The sequence below is a fragment of the Gossypium raimondii genome, chromosome 13 (assembly GCF_025698545.1).
Source record: "Gossypium raimondii isolate GPD5lz chromosome 13, ASM2569854v1, whole genome shotgun sequence".
Taxonomy (NCBI): Eukaryota; Viridiplantae; Streptophyta; class Magnoliopsida; order Malvales; family Malvaceae; genus Gossypium; species Gossypium raimondii.
This window is the reverse complement of record NC_068577.1, coordinates 53,351,879-53,376,791: the sequence shown is the minus strand read 5'-3', so window position 1 is coordinate 53,376,791 and position 24,913 is coordinate 53,351,879. Positions and strand designations below refer to the sequence as shown.

General features: G+C 35.8%; 2 protein-coding genes across 2 annotated transcripts; both read left to right on the top strand.

Annotated features, from left to right (window-relative positions):
• Positions 1–5,254: 5,254 nt before the first annotated feature.
• On the top strand, positions 5,255–5,746 carry LOC105784177 (agamous-like MADS-box protein AGL80). Its single transcript, XM_012609981.2, has one exon. It carries the CDS (start codon positions 5,255–5,257, stop codon positions 5,744–5,746), a length of 492 nt encoding a protein of 163 aa, XP_012465435.2.
• Positions 5,747–23,723: 17,977 nt separating this feature from the next.
• On the top strand, positions 23,724–24,137 carry LOC105784178 (agamous-like MADS-box protein AGL80). The gene has a single exon (XM_012609982.2). It carries the CDS (start codon positions 23,724–23,726, stop codon positions 24,135–24,137), a length of 414 nt encoding a protein of 137 aa, XP_012465436.2.
• The last annotated feature ends 776 nt before the right edge of the window (positions 24,138–24,913 follow it).

The following is a 24,913-nucleotide window of genomic DNA, read 5'->3' as shown; positions in this document are numbered from 1 at the left end:
GAATATTAATAATGCTTTGGTTGATTTAGGGGCGAGTATTAATGTCATGCCCTATAAAATGTTTAAGCAATTAGGTATTGGGAAACCCAAACAAACTAGGATGAGTATTCAACTAGCAGATAGATCAATTAGATTTCCTAGGGATATTATTGAAGATGTTCTTGTAAAAATTGATAAATTCATATTCCTAGTTGATTTTGTTGGTTTTGACTTTGATGAGGATAGTGGTGTACCTCTGATTCTAGGTTGGCCCTTTTTAGCAACTGCTAGAACTATAATTAATGTTGGTACAGGTGAATTAATACTTCGTGTAGGTGATGAAATGATTACTTTCCAAGCTCGTGATTCTGTAAAGACATCTAGTGATCGAGATGATTATTCAAGTTCTATTAATATGAGTAACCTTGTAGCTCAACCTTCTTCGCAGGAAATCCCTCGAAAAAATGCAATGGAGCCATGGTCCAGTCCATACGACAAAAACAGAACGGTTTATGATGAACGAATTTTACAAATCGATGAATTAGATGAATGGCGGACACGTGTCAATGAGAAATCGAGAAAACACGATGAAGAGCCAAAATGACGCCTTGACAAGCATATGGATAAAACAAACCAATTTAAGGTAGGGGACAAGGTACTGCTAGATAAAATAGATCCTTGAATTGCCACTTCAGAGCTTGATGCAAACAGATCAAATCCCTTTACGGTACTAAATGTCTTTCCATACGGTACGGTCGAGGTAACTCATTCTGAATTTGGCACATTTAAGGTAAATAGTACTCGACTCAAACCTTATTTTGATAATAGAATTGATAACGAGAAAGAGGAGTTTTGACTCTACGAACTACCGCAACCCGAGTGTTAACACTGCTATTTTTTTTTAATTTTATTTCATGATATTTTTAAAATTAATTAATTTAAAAAAAAGTGTTTAGACCCACAAGGCCTGGACACACAGACGTGTCCCAAGCTGTGTGCACGAAAAGAGGTTCGACAGTGAGTTACATAGCCTGGTGACATGGCCATGTGACCCACACGACCTGGACACACGGGTGTGTCCTTGGCCGTGTAGATCTTGTGACTTAATTTTTCCAAAAATCGACTGTTACACGGCCTAAAATAGTCCACACGGGATTGTGGCACTACCGTGTAGACCACATGGTCTGGACACATGGGCGAGTCCTATGCCGTGTGATACTTGGAGCAAATTTTTTCATTTTTAAATCAAGTCAGAAAGTTACATGGGAAAGGCACACGGCCGTGTTCGAGACATAGCCGAGCCACATGGGCGTGTGGATGTTCACACGAGCATGGGAGAAGTGAAGGAGGTTGCACACGGCCTGGACACACGGGCATATCTGAATCCATGTGAAAATTGGGCCTATATTTTTTAAAACGCAAACGGGCTAAAACGGAACCACACGGGCGTGTGCCATGGTTATTTTTAGAATTAAAAATTATAGGTTATTTACCTGAATTGAGGTATTACCTTGAAGTTTTAAATTTACAAGTTTGAGCCTTTAGAGCATACTTTTTTTTCTTGCGCATAAAAAATCTCTTTTTAACATATTATTCTCTATAATCAAATTTAGTTTATCTTACATTAAATTTTTTTGCATGAGTAAATCTAACCAAATAATGTGATGGAATCATAAAAATCCTCTATTTTGTTTATTCCTTTATTTTTTGATAGATTCAAGTAGTTAAATTACTTTATAAAAATAATAATGTTATAATTAATATGAATTTACGTGTGAGATATAATTATTGTTAGTACATATTATATTAAAAAAAATAGACATACACATTTAACTTCATATAATATATTAATTGTTATACATAAGTAAATTATGAATGGTGAGTGGTTGCAGCTTTGTTTCATCTTCCCCGGTTGAAATCGAACAATCGACTCATTCTGATTTCTTCGCATTCGACAAGGCAAATTCGTCACAACAGGCCTTTTTGGTTCTTGGCTTCTTGGGTGCAACACCTTCCTTTTCGCAACTTATTCGAGATAGCTTGAAAATGAGTTTAGACATGTCGACAAATCTTATTTCTCTTGTTTCGGTTCTGAAAAAATGGAATGAAAAAGTGTATGGACATATTGCTACAAGGAAGCATTCGCTTGCTCGTTGTATCGAGAATGTCTAAACTGCTCTAGATCATAAGTGCTCATAGTTTCTCTTGGATCTTGAGATGGATCTACGTTTTGAATATGAAAAAGTTATTGATGAAAAGGAGCTACTTTAGCAGCAAAAATCTGAGAGGGATTGGATTCACCAAGGAGACAGAACACCAAGTTCTTTCATAACAAAACTCTCTTGAGGCGTAAGTTTAACAAGATATCTGCTCTAAAGATCGATGGTGCTTGGTGTTACTGTTAGGATCGTCCCGATTAAGCAACGAACAAGTAAAAATAGTAGAAGAAATTGAGAAGATGAACACACAAATTTAACGTGGAAAAACCCCTCAAAAGAGGATAAAAAACCACGGTCAAAGATAATTTTACTATAATGGCAAAAGAATGAAGAGTACAAAAGATGGAGATAAAAACTAAACCCCGAAAACCCGAAAAACAAAGAACCCTCAAAACATAAACACAAAATTCTCTGAATGTGTTATGAGTTCTAATCTAATGGGTGTCTCTTTAATTCTAAGATTGTAAAGAGCCTATTTATAGGCTAAATTAGTAAGTCAAATAAACTATACTAATAAATGCTAAATATATTATACTAATAAATACTAAATCTTCTTTAAAGAAAATATATTTTTGTTTAACTTGACTTGCAAGCAATCTCTTAGAATTTGGGTCACACAATTCTAACAATCTCCACCTTAACACGAATTCTTTCAATGCCATCTTTGCCAAAACCATACCACGGCCTATCTTGAACTATGCAGGAATTAATCGAGTCGAATCTATGCTTAGAAGTCGGAAGACTTCTAGCCTTCGACTTGTGCAATTGCCAAATCAAAACTAACACAGGTCCGATCTTCACGAATACAATGCCCTAACTTTTCAAAACCAGCATCCAAAAGAGAACCTCTCTTCAACGAAACGGTCATACCTTTTTCCCTCCTATGACCAAGTTGCCTCCGCTTCAAATGAGTTGACTTTGACTCCGTAACAGACGAGGGACGTCCGATTTCACCGGTCACTGTAGAACCTTCCAGAATATAAAGACTGCCGGTTTTTTTACCTTTTAACAAAACGAGAGCTCCACGAGATACTTTAATGTCGCTCGACTCGATGTTGATTCTGCATCCTTTCAAGTCTAAAATACTCAAGGAGATGAGATTCTTTCGTAAATCAGGTACATACCTGACATCTGAGAGTGTCCTAATCGTCCCATCGTGTATCCTAATTTTAACATTACCAATACCGATTATTTTACTAGATGAATCGTTTCCCATGTGCACAACTCCACCTTCAACTGAACTGTATGTGGAGAACCATTCTCTATTGGGACACATGTGGAAAGAACTTCATGAATCTAGGATCCACTCAGACGTAAGCTTGGAATTATCGCTCGTTGACACTAACAAGAAATCATCATCGCCTTCATCGACCAAATTAGCACCAACTACATGTTCCTCGTTACTCTCAGCAGCTCTTTTATTTCGGAGTTTATAACAATCTGCTTTGACGTGACCTAACTTTTTACAATAGCGACACCTTTTGTCTTGTTTCTTTGATGCTACCAAAACGGAAGCTTGCCTATCTGCTTTTCTATTCAAACCAAACTCATTGTCGAGTTTGTCTCTACTCAACAAATAACCCTTCACATCTTCGAACGAGAGTTTGTCTCTGCCATAAATCAGGGTCTCCCTGAAAGACTTGTATGAAGAGGGTAAAGAGCACAATAATAGCATAGCTTGATCTTCATCGTCAATATGAACCTCAACGTTCTTTAAATCATTTAAAAGAGTAATGAATTGACTGATGTGATCTTTAAGAAGCTCACCTTCGTTCATGCGAAACGTAAATAGACGTTTCACCACTAAACGGTTAGCCAGAGACTTAGTCACATAAAGAGTTTCTAACATTTTCCATAAGGCGAATGAGGTCTTCTCCATCAATACCTCCTGCAATACTGTATTCGCGAGGCACAACTGGATTGCAGACAAGGCCTTTTCATCAAGCTCTTCCCATTCTGTTTGATTTAGATTCTCAGGCTTTTTCCCTGTAACAACCTTTTTCAAGCCATTTTGAACGAGAATTGCCATCATCCGAACTTGCCACAGATTGAAATTTGTCTCACCATCGAACTTTTCAATTTCAAACCTTGTTGCTGCCATCTCTGAACGGGCTGATCTATGAAAGTTAAACTAGCTCTGATACCACTTGTTAGGATCGTCCCGATTAAGCAACGAACAAGTAAAAATAGTAGAAGAAATTGAGAAGATGAACACACAAATTTAACGTGGAAAAACCCCTCAAAAGAGGATAAAAAACCACGGGCAAAGATAATTTTACTATAATGGCAAAAGAATGAAGAGTACAAAAGATGGAGATAAAAACTAAACCCCGAAAACCCGAAAAACAAAGAACCCTCAAAACGTAAACACAAAATTCTTTGAATGTGTTATGAGTTCTAATCTAATGGGTGTCTCTTAAATTCTAAGATTGTAAAGAGCCTATTTATAGGCTAAATTAGTAAGTCAAATAAACTATACTAATAAATGCTAAATATATTATACTAATAAATACTAAATCTTCTAGAAAGAAAATATATTTTTGTTTAACTTGACTTGCAAGCAATCTCTTAGAATTTGGGTCACACAATTCTAACAGTTACAATGATAAAGTCCTCTAGAGAGAAGCTGTTAATTTTTTCTCATCATTGTAGTCTCCAATTGACAAAAATTGGGTCAGTATTGGGCCGAGTTTACAATTTTGGTTACTCTAAACACAATTATCTTAAATTTTATTTCGACCTTCGTGACATAAATAATATATATCATTGAAATATGGAATATGTAACTGAAAGCCGGATGTATTAACCTTAAACATGCTTATGCATTTAATGTCTACATTAAAATTACAGCTATTATGGTAATGAATTTGGTGCCAATCACTCGATTTTAAACACCTGTCTTCTTCTTTTCTTTTTAGGTCAACATTAATATATGTCCAGCGAGGACAAGTGGGGCATCCCTTCTTCTCTACCAGCCTCTAGTATCCATATATAAGCACACACACTATTGGGGTAACATGCAATTAAATACTTAGAAACTAAGCCTTCAATTCTCCATGTCTAGAAAGAAAATAAAGCTTGCCTACATTACGAATGATTCAGCAAGGAAAACTACCTACAAGAGAAGAACCAAGTGTCTGGTGAAGAAGGTGCGTGAACTCACTACCCTTTGTGGGATTGAAGGTTTTGCTGTTATGAACTCTCCTGATTTCGGCTCACAAGTGGAGGTATGGCCGTCCCTCGAGGATGCCCGACGCTTGCTTTCCGATTTCAAGAAGCTGCCCCTGTCGAAACAAAACAAGAAGATGGTTAGCCAAGAGAGTTTCCTTGAGCAAAGCTTAGCCAAAGCTACTCAACAGCTTAGGAAACTGCGCGAGAAGAATCGCCAGAAGGAGTTGAAAGAAGTCATGTTCGAAAGCCTGAGTGGAAAAGGGATATTGCAGAGTTTGAATGCGATGGATTTGGATGAGGTGGATCTATTGGTTAAGCAAAACTTGACGGATATTGACGACAGGGTTCGTGTGCTTACTAAAGCGTCTCGTTCCTAAGGATATTATTGACAGTGCTCTCTGGTTCTAGTGCCTTCTTTGTCTTGGGATATATAGGTGTATCTGTTTCAATGCTTGCTTCTGTTATGTCGACCAAATATTTACAGTCAGTTACCCTTGAATTCGAATATTTTATGTGCTTACCGTCTTCGTAATAATCGAAATAAATCATTCCCCCATTTCAGATTTCTGTGGAGTGATTGCTGATGCAGGCTTATTTGCAGAAAAATAACGTTTTTTTTTTAACCGGAAAGAAAAAACATATTAATGTTTGTTTTATGAGTTACTTTCTTAATTGCTCTTAAATCAACATTCTCTTCATACCAACAATTTCAATTGAGCATAATTGAAGAAATTTATAAAATGGTTTTGTTAATATATTGATAAAAAACCAAGATAAATGGTCTAGTAATTAAAAGATAAGATAAAGATAATAACAATGTATTTAAATGGCTTTGTTACCGTTCGGATTTATGGATCGATTCACTGAACTATTTATCGAAAAATCTATTACGATTGATGGGTTTTTTTTTTCTTTTTATGGTTCTTTTTGCGAGTATAATCTATAATATATGAGTGAAACTCGTCAAATGAAATCTTTTTCCTCAAACTTAATGAGAGTGAGCTTGAAATTAAATGCCAATCAACCTCTTAATAAATTGAATACAAATCATGTAGGGGTTAACAAGAACAAGTCTTCTTATGCATCTTGTAGTTTTCATGGTAATCTACTTGAGTGGATTGACCATATTGTTAGAGAATGCATGGTTGTAAAGGAGATTTGACTTTGTTCTCGTCAAGCTTCCATGATTGACTTGAGAACAATTGTATGTCTAACAGCACGTGGAACTCGAAGTTACCATGAGGGTTCTATTTTTTTTGGGTAATAAAGTAGTCATCGTTAATAGTAGTGATTAATCCTCTCATTATATATGTTCTCAAAAAAAAGTAAACAATTGATTGTGCTACGTGGTTTATTCTCATAAATGTTTCTATTCTATTTATTTCTTTATTAAGGGCTCTGGGAAACTGTAGAAATAATAAGGTTTTACGTGGTTCCGGTATGTAAGAAGTATATGTGGTTGTTCAGGTTAAAAATTTTGCACTTGATATTTGTAAGGCCTTGTATAGTGCCATCAACCAAATAGCCAGATGGCCAAGGTTAGGCATTTAGTCTAAGTCAGACATTGGAACTTAGGGATGACAATTTGGATTGTTAACTGGTTATTTGACTTGAATTTTGTGGATTCAGATAATATTCAAAAAATTCAGATGTTTAAATTACTGTTCGTTTCGAATCTGGAGTGGATGCAGATAGACTCCCTCGTATATCCGTTATTGGAATCCAAATTCCTACACTTGTACATTTGGATTCAGATACATGCGAACATTCGATCCGAATTTACTAATTACAAAATCAATGCTTCCAACAAGGTTTGAATACAAAAGTCGTGTTTTAATTATCAATATTTACCTTAAACATTGGTTATACTTTACACAAATTAGTAAATTTCTTACAAAATATACTAAATTATATTTTTAAAATTAAATATAAAAAAATTATTAGAAAAATCTAATCTTTTAATATATTATTCTCTAAAATCAAATTTAGTTTATCTTGAATTATATCCTTTTGCATAATAAAACCTAACTAAACAATGAGATAGAATCATAAAATCCCTATATTTGTGTTTATCACATTTATTATTTGACCAATTAAATTAATTTAAACAAAAATTAACTAATACATATCTAATTAAAATAAATATTATAATTAATATGAATTTAATTTATAGTGTGAGATATAATTATAGTTAGTAAATATCATATTAAAAAAATGATATACATACACATTTAACTTCATCTAATATATCAATTGCTATATATAAGTAAATTATGAATGTATAATAATTATTACACAATTATGATAAGCAAAAAATTAAATAGTCATATTCATAAGTAAATTGCCTCTAGTGTTTTTCTCTTTTAAAACTTTTTGAATCTCCATAGACAGATCATCAAACATGGGCAAAACTTCATCATTTGAGAGAGCCATTTTTGTTAATGCGTGTGCAATCTTGTTGGTCTCTCTAGGAACATATCTCAAGCACCACTTCTCTTCATTTAATAGAATCTGTTGAATCTGTCTAACCAGAGTAGATTTTGATCGTTCAAGTTTGCTATCACTAATAGTAACAACGACCTCGAGGTTATCAAATTGGATGATGATCTCATTGTATCCTTGTTTTTGAATCAGGAGTAGACCATCCAATATGCCCCAAAGCTCTGCAACAAAGACTGAGCACTTCCCCAAGAATCGATTGTATCCCACGATCCAATTTCCCTTCCCGCAATACTCCATCTGCAGCAAAAAAACCTAGAAACTGATTGAACAACACCGTCAGTATTGAGGAAGACACACATACCTGAGTTTGAATGTTTAGGAGTCTGTTGTAGTCCCATCACCAAAGCATTTATTGATGATATGCAACCTAGTCTTTAAACATGTAACTGATTTTATGCTAAATTGTAATATAGACAATTAACATTACCTAATTTCAATTGAGTTAAGGCTTAATTAACATAATTTGAAGAAATTTATAAAATGATTTTGTTAATATATTGATAAAAAAAACAAGATAGACAGTTACATAAAAATTCAAACTAATAATTAAAAGATAAGATAAAGATAATAACAATGTATTTGAATGTTTCTGTTATAGTTCAGATTTATGGATCGATTCACTGAAGGATTTATGGAAAAATCTACTACGAGTGACGGTTTTTTTTCATTTTACGATTCTTGTTGTGAGAATAATCTATAATAAATGAGTGAAACTCGTCAAACGAAATCTCTTACCTTAGACTTAATGAGAGAGTTTGAAATTAAATTCCAATCAACCTCTTAATAGATTGAATACAAATCATGTAGAGTTAACAAGAACATGTTTTCTTATGCATCTTGTAGTTTTCGTGGTAATCTACTTGAGTGGATTGACCACATTGTTTGAGAATGCATGGTTGCAAAGGAGAATTGGATTTCTTCTCGTTAAGCTTCTATGGTTGGTTTCTGAATAATCGTAAGTCTAACAGCTTGTTGAAGTCAAAGTTGCCATTAGGGTTCTAATTTTTTTTTTTTGGTAATAAGGTATTCAGTGTTGATAGTAGTGATAAATCCTCTCATTTCATATGCTCTCTGAAAAGTTCAACAGTTGATCATGAATTGTGATTTATTCTTATAAATGGTTCTATTCTATTTGCTTCTTTATTATGGGGTCTGTGAAAGTATAGAAATAATAAGATTTTACGTGGCTTCGGTATGATAGCATCACACGTGACTATTCATATTTAAAATTTTGCACTTGATATTTGTAAGGCCTTTTATAGTGCGACCAACCAAATAGCCGGAGGGCCAAGGTTGGTCAGTTGGTCTAAGTCAAACAGTAGAACTTAGGGATGTGAATTTGGATTGTGGATTTGATATTTGACTACAATTTTGTGGATTCAGATAATATTTGAATATTTTGGATGCAAAAATTACTATTAGTTTCGAATTTGGAGCGAACGCATATAGACTCCCTTGTAAATTTATTATCAGAATCCACATTCCTACACTTGCATATTTAAATTCAGATATCCACAAATATTTGATCGGAATCTACTAGTTACAAAATCAATTCTTCTAACAAAGTTTGAACACAAAAGTCATGTTTTAACTATCAATATTTACCTTAAACATTGGTTATACTTTACACAAATTAATAAATGTAATGTAAAAATATAATAAATTATATTTTTTAAAATTAAATATAAAAATATATTATAAGAAATCTCTACTTTAACATATTATTCACTAAAATCAAATTTAGTTTATCTTGGATTATATTCTTTTGCATCAGTAAATCTAACCAAATAATGAGATGAAATCATAAAAATCGCTATTTTTACCCAATAACTTGTATCTCTTTGTGAATATTATTGTTATTCTCTAAAATTCATATATAGCACTAGCGTTGTTTATCTAGTCCTCAGTGTAGGTCTGATCTTTGGGTTAAGTATTGGGCTAAGCTTACTATTTTGGTTGCCCCAAACCCAATTGTCTTAAATCTTATTTGGACCTTTGTGACATGAATGATATATATAACTGAAATATGAAATACGTAACTGAAAGGCATGAACCTTAAACATTCTTATGCATTTAATGTCTACATTAAAATTGCAGCTACTATGGTAATAAATTTGGTATCAAATCTGGAATTTAAACACCTGTCTTCTCCTTTCCTTTTTAGGTCAAAATTAATATGTGTCCAGCGAGGACAAGTGATGCATCCCTTCTTCTCTACAAGACTCTAATATACATATATAATCGCACACACTATTGGCGTAACATGCAATCAAATACATAGAAACTAAGACTTCAATTCTCCATGTCTAGAAAGAAAATGAAGCTTGCTTACATTACCAATGACTCAAAAAGGAAAACTACCTACAAGAAAAGTACCAAGGGTTTGGTGAAGAAGGTGCATGAACTCACTACCCTTTGTGGGATTGAGACTTGTGCTATTATCCACTCTCCTGATTTCGACTCTCAACCAGAGGTATGGCTGTCCCACGCAGGTGCTCGACGATTGCTTTCTGAGTTCAAGAAGCTGCCCCGGTCGAAATAAAACAATAAGATGGTTAACCAAGAGAGATTCCTCGAGCAAAGCATAGCCAAAGCTACTCGACAGCTTAGGAAACTGTGCAAGGAGAATCGCCAAACGGAGTTGAAAAAAGTCATGTTCCAAAGCTTGAGTGGAAAAGTGATATTTCAGAGTTTGAATGCGATGGATTTGAATGAGGTGGGTCTGTTTGTTAAGCAAAACTTGAAGGATATTAATGATAGAGTTCGTGTGCTTACTAAAGCGTCTCGTTTCTAAGGATGTTATTGGTAGTGTTCTCTAGATCAAGTGTGTTAAAGTTAGTTCCCATGCAACCAGCTTCCCATGCAAAGGTGGCCATGCAGAAGAATACGTTGCAGGCATTCGAGCCTTGGTCTGCAGAAACTGAAGCCTGAAGCTTAATGTTGCCGATCCACTTGGTGTTTTTGGTTGCTTTTTGATTATTTTGTAATTTAGTTCATGTTGAACTAAGTAGGTAAATGTTTTGGTATTGATTGATTGAAAAATCAGCAATGCAAGTTGTACAAGCTAATCTTGTAAGTTTCAATGCAAATTAGTGGTGTTAGGTAATTGATTAGGTGATTACTTGTTTGTTTTACTTGTTGACTAATATATGTAATGGCTTAATGCCTTGTTGGTGTGTTAATGAAAAATATCAGCTCACTTTCATTCAATCTTTCTCTCTTCTTCTTGTTCTTCACTAGCTAATTTCATTTTCTGCTTTGTTTCTGAGTTTGTTTCTTCAGCAAGGCTCGAGGCTTGCTATCCAAGCAAGACCAAAACAGTCTACTGCTGCCTCTTTGCACCAACAATTGGTATCTAGAGCCTTTGTCTTAGTGGACCTGTTGCTTCAAATCAAGGAACCTGATGGCTTCTTCAGATTTTCACCAGACCCCACCAGTCTTCAATGGGAAGGCTTCCACATATGGTAGTAAAGATGAAGACTTACCTGCAGGCTTTTGATCTGTGGGAAGTTGTCAACACAGATGCTGAGCCAGCACCACTGAGGGCTAATCCCACAGTAGCTCAGATCAGGCAACATGCCGATGAAAGGACCAAAAGGCACAAAGCCATATCTTGCATCCAGAACTGTGTGTCAGATGTCATCTTCACCAGAATTATGGCCTGTGAGACTCCAAAATAGGCATGGAGTAAGCTTAAGGAGGAGTTTCAAGGCACTGAAAGGACAAGGCAATAGCAGCTGTTGAATTTAAGAAGAGATTTCGAGAATCTGAAGATGAGGGAAGAAGAAACAGTGAAGCAGTATGCAGATAGAATCATGGCAGTGGTTAACAGCATAAGGCTCCTTGGTGAGCACTTTGATGAGGCAAGAATAGTGGAGAAAGTCCTCTCCACTTTGCCTGAGAGATATGAGGCAAAGATATCCTCCTTAGAGGACTCAAGAGACCTTGCTAGCATCTCTTTGACTGAGCTTATCAACACCTTCTATGCTCAGGAACAAAGGAGAGCTAGCAGAGCTGAAGACCACCAGGAAGGTGTATTTCAAGCCAAGACAAGAGAGGCCTCGAGCACCAATGCTCCAAGAGGCAAAAAGCCTTGGAAAAGCAGGCCTAAGCCTGATACTGCAAGGAGTAATGATCAGCCCTGCAGATATTGTAAAAGACCTGGACATCCAGAAGATAGATGCTGGTTTAGGCCAGATGCAGTATGTCAACACTGCAAGAAGAAAGGCCATGTTAAGAGGGTTTGCAAAAACAAAACCAAGCCAAGGCAGAGCCAATTTCAACAACCAAAGGTTGAAGCTCGAGTAGCTAAGGACAGTAATGACCAAGAAGAGCAGGTCTTTGCTGTTTCTTGCTTAGCTGCTGAGAAGAAATGCTCAAAAGGGTGGCTCTTTGATGGTGGTTGCACCAACCACATGTCACCAGATGCATCTTTGTTCAAAACCTTGGATGAAGTAAAACTAAGGTTAAGGTTGGAAATGGTCAGTTTATAAAAGCTGAAGGAAGAGGAGAAGTGCTGATATGTACTCCTACAGGCAACAAAGTCATTTCAAATGTCCTGCTGGTACCTGAGATTGACAGAAATCTCCTTAGCATTGCTCAACTGCTTGAGAAAGGCTATTCTGTTGTGTTCAAGGACAAACACTGCCACATAGCTGATCCAAGTGGATCAAGCCTTATGACAGTCACAATGACTGATAAATGCTTTGAGGTCCATTGGTCAAATGACTTAAAGTCAGCATACACAGCCTCTACAGATGATTCCAAGCTCTGGCATCAAAGGCTCGGGCATGCCAACTTCAGATCAATAGCTCAAATGGCCAAAGAAGGCTTGGCAGAGAACTTCACCAGCTCAGTGGAGCATGATGATGTGTGTGAAGTGTGCCAGATGGGAAAACAGGCAAGACTGCCATTCCCAACAAACTCAGCATGGAGAGCCACTGAAAGATTGCAGCTGGTGCACTCTAATGTATGTGGACCTATGAGGACTGAATCACTCAGCAAAAATAGGTATTTCATCATCTTCATTGATGATTTTACAAGGTTTTGCTGGATTTTCTTCTTGAAACACAAGTATGAGGTAGCTCAAGTGTTTGTGAAGTTTAAAACTGCTGTAGAAACAGAAACAGGCTGCAAGATGAAATCGATAAGGTCAGACGATGGCACTGAGTACACTTCAGCTCAGTTCCAGGCCATTTGCAATGATGTTGGCATCAAACACCAGCTTACAAATGTCTACACACCTCAGCAGAATGGGGTATCTGAAAGGAAGAACAGAAGTCTGATGGATATGGCCAGATGTCTCCTGTTTGAGAAGAAAATGCCCAAGACCATGTGGGCTGAGGCAGTAAACACTGTCGTTTATCTGCAAAATAGGCTTCTCACCAAGGCCCTTGCACACAAGACACCTTTTGAGGCATGGTTTGGCTTCAAACCTTCATTGGCACACCTGAATGTGTTTGGTTGCCTGTGCTATGCACAAATACCAGCAGCAAAGAGGGACAAGCTCTCAAAAAGGGCTCAACCAGGTATCCTAGTGGGCTATAGCTCAGACAAAAAGGGCTATAGGGTTCTGGATCCCTTGACATGCAAAGTTCAGGTAAGCAGAGATGTTGTCTTTGATGAAAAGGCATGCTGGAATTGGGAAAAGAATGAACCAGAGGCAGTTTCAGAGGACCTGGTGCCTAATCAAGCTGAATTCGAGCACCTTGGTCCTGAAATGGATGTTGATGATGTGCCTGTGAGAGGAACAAGGCCCTTGGATGAAATTTATGAAAGAGCACAGATTGCTATAGCAGAACCAACCAGTTTTGAAGAGGCCGAGTCTGATGAAGGCTGGAAGCAAGCTATGGTTGATGAAATCAACATGATACAGAAGAACCAAACATGGGAGTTAGTTGATAAGCCTGCTGGAAAGAAGGCCATTGGAGTGAAGTGGGTCTATCGAGCTAAACAAAATGCAGATGGCAGTCTTAACAAGCTGAAAGCCAGGCTTGTTGTCAAAGGTTTTAGCCAAAGGTATGGTTTGGACTACTTGGAGACCTTTGCACCAGTAGCCAGACTTGACACTGTCAGAATGATAGTTGCTTTGGCTGCTCAAAATCAGTGGACCATTCATCAGCTGGATGTGAAGTCTGCATTCCTCAATGGCTTCCTAGAAGAAGAGATCTACATTGAGCAGCCTCAAGGGTTTGTATTCACTGGTAAAGAACACATGGTCTACAGGTTAAAAAAGGCATTGTATGGCCTGAAACAAGCTCCTCGAGCCTGGTATGCTCGAATCGATTCCTACTTGCTCAGTTTGGAATTTGAGAGAAGTGCCAGTGAACCAACTTTGTATGTGAAGAAAAATCAAGCTGAGACTCAGCTTATCTTGTCACTCTATGTTGATGATTTGTTAGTAACTGGAGGAGACAAAAATATGCTGCATGATTTCAAGAAGAAAATGATGAAAATGTTCGAGATGTCTGATCTAGGCAGAATGAATTACTTTCTAGGAATGGAAGTAAGACAAAATGCAACTGGAATCTTTCTCAGCCAGAGTTCTTTTGCTATGAAGGTCTTAAACAAGTTCTCAATGAAGAATTGCAAGCCAACAAGCACACCAATGGCTGTTGGAATGAAGCTATCAAGGTATGAAACTGGTGAACCAGTTTGTGAGACTATGTACAAGAGTCTCATTGGTAGTCTATTGTATTTGACTGTAACAAGGCCCGACATTATGTTTGCAGTTAGTGTGCTATCCAGATACATGAATTGCTGCAAAGATCTGCACTTTCAAGCAGCAAAAAGGGTGCTGAGGTACATCAAAGGCACAATCAATCATGGTGTAATGTTCAAAAGGGTTGAAAACATGAAGTTAGTAGGATATGTCGATAGTGATTGGGCTGGATCGAGTGATGACATGAGGAGCACATCTGGATACTCATTTAGTCTTGGCTCAGGCATGTTTTGCTGGAGTTCTAAGAAACAAAGTCTGGTGGCACAATCAACAATGAAGGTTGAATATGTTCTTCTTTGCATCTGCTGTGAATCAAGCCATATGGCTTAGAAAAATCTTGGCTGATTTAAACCAAAACCAAGAAGAAGCAATAGAGATTTACTGTGACAACAAATCTATTGTTGCAATTGCAAAGAATCCCATCTTCTATGGCAGAACCAAGCACTTCAATATCAAATTACATGTTATAAGGGAGATGGAACAAGCTCATGAAATCGAGCTGGTTCATTGCAATTCGGAGGACCAAATTGCAGACATTTTTACCAAGGCACTCAATGTGTCAAGGTTTATAAAATTAAAAGGGAAGCTAGGCGTAACCAGCATAGAAACTAAGGAGGAGTGTTAAAGTTAGTTCCCATGCAACCAGCTTCCCATGCAAAGGTGGCCATGCAGAAGAATACGTTGCAGGCATTCGAGCCTTGGTCTGTAGAAACTGAAGCCTAAAGCTTAATGTTGCCGATCCACTTGGTGTTTTTGGTTGCTTTTTGATTATTTTGTAATTTAGTTCATGTTGAACTAAGTAGGTAAATGTTTTGGTATTGATTGATTGAAAAATCAGCAATGCAAGTTGTACAAGCTAATCTTGTAAGTTTCAACGCAAATTAGTGGTGTTAGGTAATTGATTAGGTGATTACTTGTTTGTTTTACTTGTTGACTAATATATGTAATGGCTTAATGCCTTGTTGGTGTGTTAATGAAAAATATCAGCTCACTTTCATTCAATCTTTCTCTCTTCTTCTTGTTCTTCACTAGCTAGTTTCATTTTCTGCTTTGTTTCTGAGTTTGTTTCTTCAGCAAGGCTCGAGGCTTGCTATCCAAGCAAGACCAAAACAGTCTGCTGCTGCCTCTTTGCACCAACAAAGTGCCTTCTTTGTATTGGGATATATAGGTATATCAACTTCAATTTTTGCTTGTGTTATGTCGACCAAATATTGAAGTTGTTTACCCCTTGAATTTAATATGGTTCAATAAATTATTTTATGTGGCTATCGTCTTTGTAATAATCGAAATATATCATTCCCCCATTTCAAATTTCTATGGAGTCATTATTTATGAAGGCTTATTTGCAAAAAAAACATTTTTTAAACTAGAAAGTAAAAAAAATACTAATGTTTGTTTTATGAGTTTAGATTCATCTTGAACTATTTGGTTTTTCAATACAAATATACCCATACTTCCTTTCCACCCAGAGTTTAAATAAGCTTAAAGAAATGTTCTCTTAGTTGTTATAATAATAACAATTTCAATTGAATTAAGGTTTAATCAACGTAATTGAAGAAATTTATAAAATAATTTTGTTAATGTATTGATAAAAAACAAGATTTTTTTTTCTTTCCTTATGACGGAAGATTGTGGTGGCTCTCGCTCGTCGGAAGTAGATCTGAATACCAAAAAAATACATTTTAAAGAAACCAAAAGGGAGGAAAGTATCGATATGGTCGTTGAGCTATCCCCTGAACCAACACTTTCTTGGAAGGGCAAACTTTTGGGCAAGGGATCTCTTGAGCGTAACAATGTTTGATGTAGTTGTAAACTAAATAAAAATCTGACTAAGGCAAGTGCACCTATCAATTAATAGTATAGCTACGGTGAGAAAAGATATTGTTCCCACGAGGACTAAAAGTACTAGTAAATACTGACTTTCTATGAATTGACTGACAAATTAGAGAGTTTGATTAAAACTAAAATTAACTTAATTAATTAACTAAAGAACACAACAAAGAATGAATAAGGAAAATAAATGATTACCAACTAGGAAGCGAAACAATACCTAGGAAAGAGTCCACCGAGATTTCATTTGTCATTATCAATCTGAATTAAACAATTTCTTCACTTAGTACCTTGATCCAAAGAAATCCCTAAATTATGCTAATATCTCTTTCGTGAGTAAGATCAACTGACTCTAGGTTGATTAATTGAAATTTCTTTCTAATTAAAACCCCTATTATCACATTAACTCGATATATGGATCCCCTTACTAGATTTGACTCTAACCCAGTAGATTTATGACGTCCTATTTCTAGGATTGCATTGAACTCCACTCAATTATTCTAGATCTACTATCAAGTAGAGACTTTTCCTCCTCTGATTTAAGCACATCAAACATGGATTAACAGTCCAAAAATATTAAACCAAGAATTAAACACACATAACTAAGAACAAGATTCAATTATTTATTGCGTAAAACAGAAATCAAAAGATAGAAATCATCATAGGGTTCATCTCCCCTAGGTATTTAGAAAGTTAGGTCATGCTCGCAAATGAAAACATCCTAAAGATTGTATAACCACAAGAAATAAAAAAAATCATAATAAGCTTCAAAGAAAGCAAAAGGAGATCGTCAATCTTGATGGAAATCTGCTTCAGAGTTGGCTTCAATGGTGTTTTTCGAGTTGTTTTCTTGAGTATTCTATGACAGCTCCCTTATCTCTTCTCGTATTTGGTATATATAGATCTTATGATGCCCAAAAAAAACCTAAAAATAGCATTTTCTCGCGTGTTTGGAGTGTAGATCATGATTTCCAAATGGTCTGGTACATGGTCGTGTGGCTCACATGACCTTGTGGCTAGCCCCTGTAGCTTTTGTACCTTGCTCTAATTTTTTGGTTTTCACTCATTTTCGCTTATTTTTCTCCCAAATTCTCTCTTAAGTATAGAAACATGAATTTAAAGGATTAAGAGCATAAAATTCACCATTTTAAATCGAATAATCATCCAAAAACGCATTAAGAACTAGGCTAAAACATATAACTTTTGGATGATCTAAAGACCACTATTCATGATATGTCTACCCATTGGATGAGAATTGGAGACTTTAATACTATACTTTCCCTTAGTGAAAAGAAATGTGGGCGACATCCTGGGAAGAGGTGTTCTTTTTTGGGGGATTTTATGGATTGGGATGGAAATCAGAGACTTTTATTGATTTGAATGATTGTTTTCGTGGTCCCTCTTTCACTTGGCTTAGAGGCGGGATCCACGAACGTCTCGATAGGGCTATTGGTAATAATGTGTGGCTTACTGCATTTCCTCAGAGTTTGGTGACTTATCTCCCACGAATTAAGTCTGACCATAGGCCTCTACTCCTTATTCTAAGACTTGAGGCCAACTTACCCAAAGGTAAACCCGTTCAGATTTGTAGTTGGATGGGTTGACCCAAATTTTTTGGAGTTCGTTAAAGACAATTAGAGCTTTAATGGAAACATGTTTGCTTCCCTTGATCAATTTACCTTCAATATTAATCATTGGAACAAATCAGTATAAGGTCATATTTGAAATTGTTAAGGACATCTAGTAGAAAAATTATGTTATATTCAAAGGTAGATGGAATGATCAGATTATGATTTGTTGAGACAATTAGAAATGGAGCTTCGTGAAGACTTGGAGAATATATTTTGGTCCTTGGATGGCCATAAAGATCGATCTCGAGAAGGCATAAGATTGGGTTCATGGGATTTCATTGATGATTCACTATATGCTGCAGGTATATAACATCCAAAGTTGTTAATAGGTATATAACATCCTCTTCTTTAGCATTTACAGGGAATTGGATCCAGATGTGCACAGATGGATCCATCAAATTAGATTCAAGCTTTGCAACTGTAGTAGGAGTTATGCGAGATTGGAATGGGAAATGAATCGTAGGATTTAATCGATATTTAGGAACATGTTCAATCTTGGTAGCTGAGTTGTGGGCCATTTTTGATGGATTGACCCTTATCTTAGAACGGGGCCATGATAGAGTGTTGATTAATACAGACAGTATGGTGACAGTTCTGGTTATTCAGGATCAATACTCAAGAGATTCAAAATCTACTCTAATTAGACGAATTCACCAGTTTTTGACAAAGGCACATTGTAACACCCCAAACCCAGCCCAAACGTTATGGCCAGATCTAGCAATGTCACATGATAGGGTGTTTGAAAACCGTGTTGTCGCGTTAAAACCATTTCCATTGAATTCCTTATCTTGATATCTTATTAGCTCCAAAATTGTGTTGCTCATTTAATCGATAGTTTCAAAACATTATTCATTTGCGGAAGCTTTTAAAATAGATTAACAATCCTGGGCCTAAGCCATTTTTCAGTATCAGTAACAGTTTGGGCCTTAGCCCATCTCAGTACAGTATCAAATATGTAGTAGGGCCTTAGCCCATCACAATATCAATAGCAGTCATGCAGTATTCAGTAACAAAGTCCTACCCAACCAGCCTCTACACACCATCTCTGCCCAACCCTACACTCCATGTGGAGATCAAATCAACCTATCCATCCCTACACTCCAGGTAGTACCGAATGCGGCACAAAATAGTAATTTGTAGCTGAGCTACCAGTATGTTAGGCTTAAGAGCCTCTCAGTACACTTCCTCCAAATATAATTAACCCAACCCCATGTAATGCAACATACAAGTCATGACATGCTATTTCAGGACATAAGTACATATAACCAGTTCAGTATACAAGCATACTATCATCATGCTCAACACATACAGTTAATTCGTACAATTAGGGGTCTAAGTGATGCTTACCGACCCTACAGTAGGTTCATAGTCGACTTGGGCGACCCGTGCAACCTTAGCAATCAATTCAGTGAAAATGGCCTCACACACCCATGTGGTCTGCCCGTGTGGCCTACTTGGCCCAAATTGGCCTTGGCCGCAGGGTCCATTTTTAATGTAACCCGTGCTAGCTAAATATTCATATATCTTCCTTCAAAGCTGTCTACTTGAGTTACTCTTACTAAATTATTTATATCTTGAGCTACAGAATTCAAAATTAATGACCGCTTGATGTATTTGAAACTAGACTCAAATACCTTTCTACCATAAAATTTTCAAAATTTTTCGTCCAGCCAATAAGTACAGTAATATCTTCAATCCTACTCCTATTCTGTTGTCTGACAGTTTTGACCTTTCTTTGATAAAAATTAATTATCTCTTAGTAAAAAATTTGGATGATGTTACCATTTATTTCTATTGAAAATATACTCATTAATAATTTAAACATGTAAATTTTAACCCCTAATTATTTTTCTCCAATTTTTTATGATTTTCCAAAGTCAAAACAGGGGAACCCGATTTCATTCTGACCTTGTCTCACAAAACTTATTATATCTCACGATTTACAATTCAATTACTTACACCGTTTCTTCTATGAGAAACTAGACTCAGTAAGATTTAATTCCATATTTTTTTAATCCTCTAATTTGATTTCTACAATTTATGGTGATTTTTCAAAGTTAGCCTACTACTGCTATCCAAATAGAAAGCAATTTTGGCTTTTTGCCGAATCTCATTTTCTGCGTTTCGGGTACACACCTGGTTCCAGTTTGACGTGTAGACACTCCCAAGACACTCAGAACCTAGAATTTACATTGCCAAACATAGAGTCAAATTTTAAAAGAGTTTTTAAAATGTGAATATGAACGACTATAGCGCTAATCAAGCGACCAATGCTTACCCCAACACCCTTAGTGATTTCAATTACGATGTGACACGAGGAAGACCCCGTTCTTCTCGATTGTCTGCTGTCCAAAATAGAAAATCACAACCTTCAGTCGATAATCGAGTGCCAAAACTATAATAACTTAAGCCACTTACCAAACGGGGAAAAACACAGTGATCAAACAGAATCTCGAACAAGGAGACACGTCTTGGTCAAAACCATAAAAGGAAGAAAAAGGGATTTGCTAACACAAAAAGAAAGAAAAACAGCAGAGGAGAATTCGACAAGGGGAATTGATGGAAAAACGTGCAGATTTTTTTGGGAAAAAAAAGACTAACAAAATATCCGGTAACCACACTAAATCCCTTATTTTTCTCCTAAAAACAGTCCATCACACTCCCACTATCTCTCAAACTCCCCAAAAATCGTCCACCACATTCCGTCAACAATCGAATACAAACTTCACTCAAACACTTCAGTATTTTACTTCCCTTCAAACTCCCACACGGCACAGATAACAAAAAAATAACTCCCTTGCATGCACAGGGATTTGAACTCAAAACCACCAGCATATTAGCACTCTGCCAGATCAACAGGCCCATTCTGTTATATTTTTACAACCAAGAGTGAGGCTTTATTCAGAAAAATTCCAAAATTTTACCAAAGGCATGGCTTGAACTTGGGACCTTATACACACACACCTAAAACACTTAACCACTAAAGCAGGCAAATATTTGTCATATTTTTACAAAAACAAAAATATACATTCTTGGGGCGTTACGCACACCAATGGAAAATCCAACATATTTCAAGAGAAGAAAATCAATTTGCAGACTAGCTAGCAAAAATGGCTTGTCGCAATAATTATAATATTAAACTGTTTGAACAGCCTCCTCGTGGGGTACTAGATTAGGTTTAGCCTTTCCTTGTTATTTTTTTAACAAAAAAAAGGATAGATTTTCTAGTAATTAAAAGATAATATAAAGATAATAACAATGTATTTGAATGTTTGCGTTATGGTTCAGATTTATGGATCGATTCACTGAACATTTATCAAAAAATCTATTACGATTGATAGTTTTTTTTTCTTTTTGTGATTCTTGTTGCGAGAATAATCTATAATAAATGAGTGAAACTTGTCAAATGAAATCTCTTAACTTAGACTTAATAGATTATGCCAATCAACCTCTTAATAGATTGAATACAAATCTAGTAGGGGTTAACAAGAATATTTCTTTTTATGCATCTTATGGTTTTCGTGGTAATCTACTTGAGTGGATTGACCATATTGTTAGAGAATGCATGGTTGCAAAAGAGATTTGGCTTTCTTCTTGTCAAACTTCCATGATTGGATTCAAAATAATCATAAGTCTAACAACATTTTGATTTCAAAGTTGCCATAAGGGTTCTATATTTTTTTTGGTAATAAGGTATTCATTGTTGATAGTAGTGATTAATCCTCTCATTACATATGCTCCCCGAAAAGGTAAAAAATTGATCGTGAAATGTGATTTATTCTCATAAATAGTTTTATTCTATTTACTTCTTTATTATGGGGTATTTGAAAGTACAGAACTAATAAGATCTTATGCGGCTCCGGTATGTAAGCAGCACACGTGGCTGTTCAAGTTAAAAAATTTGCACTTGATATTTGTAAGGCCTTGTATAGTGCGGTCAACCAAATAGCTAGAGGGCCAAGGTTGGTCAGTTGGTCTAAGTTAAACACTGAAACTTAGGGATGTGAATTTGGATTGTGGATTGGATATTTGACTTGAATTTTGTGGATTTAGAGCAGATTCAGATAATATTTGGATATTTCAGATGCTGAAATTACTATTTGTTTCATATTTGGAGCGGATGCAGATAGACTCCCTCGTAAATCCATTATCAAAATCCACATTCCTACACTTACAGATTTAGATTCGGGTATCCACGAATATTTCATCTGAATCTACTAGTTACAAAATTAATGCTTCCAACAAAGTTTGAACACAAAAGTCATATTTTAACTATCAATATTTACCTTAAACATTTGTTATACATTACACAAATTAATACATGTCAAGTAAAAATATAATAAATGATATATTTTAAAATTAAATATAATAATTAAATATAAAAAGTATTATAAAAATCTCTTCTTTAACATATTATTCTCTAAAATCGGGTTTAGTTTATCTTGCATTATATTCTTTTGCATAAGTAAATCTAATGAAATAATATGATGGAATCATAAAATCCCTATATTTTTGTTTATCCCTTTATTTTTTTATGATTTCAAGTAGTTAAATTACTTTATAAAAATTAATATTTATATAATTAAAATAAATATTATAATTAATATGAATTTACGTGTGAGGTATAATTATTGTTAGTTCATATTATATTTAAAAAAATAGACATACACATTTAACTTCATATAATATATCAATTGTTATATATAAGTAAATTACGAATAGTGAGTGGTTGCAGCTTTGTTTCATCTTCCTCGGATGAAATAAAAAAATCGACTCATTTTGATTTCTTCGCATTTGACAAGACAAATTCGTCACAATAGGCCTTTTTGGTTCTTGGCTTCTTGGGTGAAACACCTTCCTTTTCGTAACTTAATCGAGATAGCTTGAAAACGGGTTTAGACATGTTGACAAATCTTATTTCTCTTGTTTGGTTCTGAAAAAGTGGAATGAAAATGTGTATGATCATATTGCTACAAGGATGCATTCTCTTGCTCGTCGTATCGAGAATGTCCAAGCTACTTTGGATCGTAAGTGCTCATAGTTTCTCTTGGATCTTGAGATGGATATGCGTTTTGAATATGAAAAAGTTCTTGATGAAAAGGAGTTACTTTAGCTGCAAAAATCCAAGAGGGATTGGATTCACCAAGGAGACAGAACACCAAGTTCTTTCGTAACAAAACTCTCTTGAGGCGTAAGTTTAAAAGGATATCTGCTCTAAAGATCGATGGTGCTTGGTGTTACAATGATAAAGTCCTCCAGAGACAAGCTGTTAATTTTTTCTCATCGTTGTACTCTCTGACCAAAATTGGGTAAATATTGGGCCGAGCTTACTGTTTTAGTTTCCCCAAACCCAATTATCTTAAATTTGATTTCGACCTTTGTGACATAAATGGTATATATCATTGAAATATGGAATATGTAACTGAAAGCCGGATATATTAACCTTAAACATGCTTATGCATTTAATGTCTACATTAAAATTATAGCCATTATGGTAATGAATTTGGTATCATCACTCGATTTTAAACGCCTGTCTTCTCCTTTCCTTTCTAGGTCAACATTAATATATGTCCAGCGAGGACAAGCCAGCCTCTAATATCCATATATAAGCACACACACTATTGGGGTAACATGCAATCAAATACATAGAAAATAAGCCTTTAATTCTCCATGTCTAGAAAGAAAATAAAGCTTGCCTACATTACCAATGATTCAGCAAGGAAAACTACCTACAAGAAAAGAAGCAAGGGTCTGTTGAAGAAGGTGCGTGAAATCACTACCCTTTGTGGGATTCAAGCTTTTGTTGTTATCAACTCTCCTGATTTTGGCTCTCAAGCGGAGGTATGGCCGTCCCTCGAGGATGCCCGACGCTTGCTTTCCGAGTTCAAGAAGTTGCCCCTGTCGAAACAAAACAAGAACATGGTTAACCAAGAGAGTTTTCTTGAGCAAAGCTTAGCCAAAGCTACTCAACAGCTTAGGAAACTGCGCAAGGAGAATCACCAGAAGGAGTTGAAAGAAGTCATGTTCGAAAGCCTTGAGTGGAAAAGGGATATTGCAGAGTTTGAATGCGATGGATTTGGATGAGGTGGATCTATTGATTAAGCAAAACTTGGCGGATATTGACAATAGGGTTCGTGTGCTTACTAAAGCGTCTCGTTCCTAAGGATATTATTGACAGTGTTCTCTGGTTCTAGTGCCTTCTTTGTCTTGGGATATATAGGTGTATCTATTTCAATGCTTTCTTCTGTTATGTCGACCAAATATTTACAGTCAGTTACCCCTTGAATTTGAATATTTTATGTGTTTACCATCTTCGTAATAATCGAAATAAATCATTCCCCCATTTCAGATTTCTGTGGAGTGATTGCTGATGCAGGCTTATTTGTAGAAAAATAACATATTTTTTTGAACTGGAAAGAAAAAAATATATTAATGTTTGTTTTATGAGTTCAGATTAGTATTGTGAAGTATTTGGTTTTCTAATACAAAAGAGACTATTTTCTATATCCTGCAAAATAGGTAATATTAGCATCATGAAAGCCATGTGTGATTTGGGAGCATCTATTAATGTAATGTCTTTATCTATTTTTAAATTGCTAAACACGAGTCTATTGAAAGAAACAGGGTGATTATTCAATTGGCAGATTAGTCATGCGTATATCTAGAAGGGGTGTTGGAAGATGTCCTCGTAAAGGTAAATGAAGTAATTTTTCCTGCAGACTTTTACATCATCGATATGGAGGATGACTACTCAAAAAATGCTTCTGATATTTTCCTCGGAAGACCATTCCTAAGTACCATACGTACAAATATTGATGTTCAAAGTGGAACCCTCACTATGGAATTCGACAGTGAGGTGG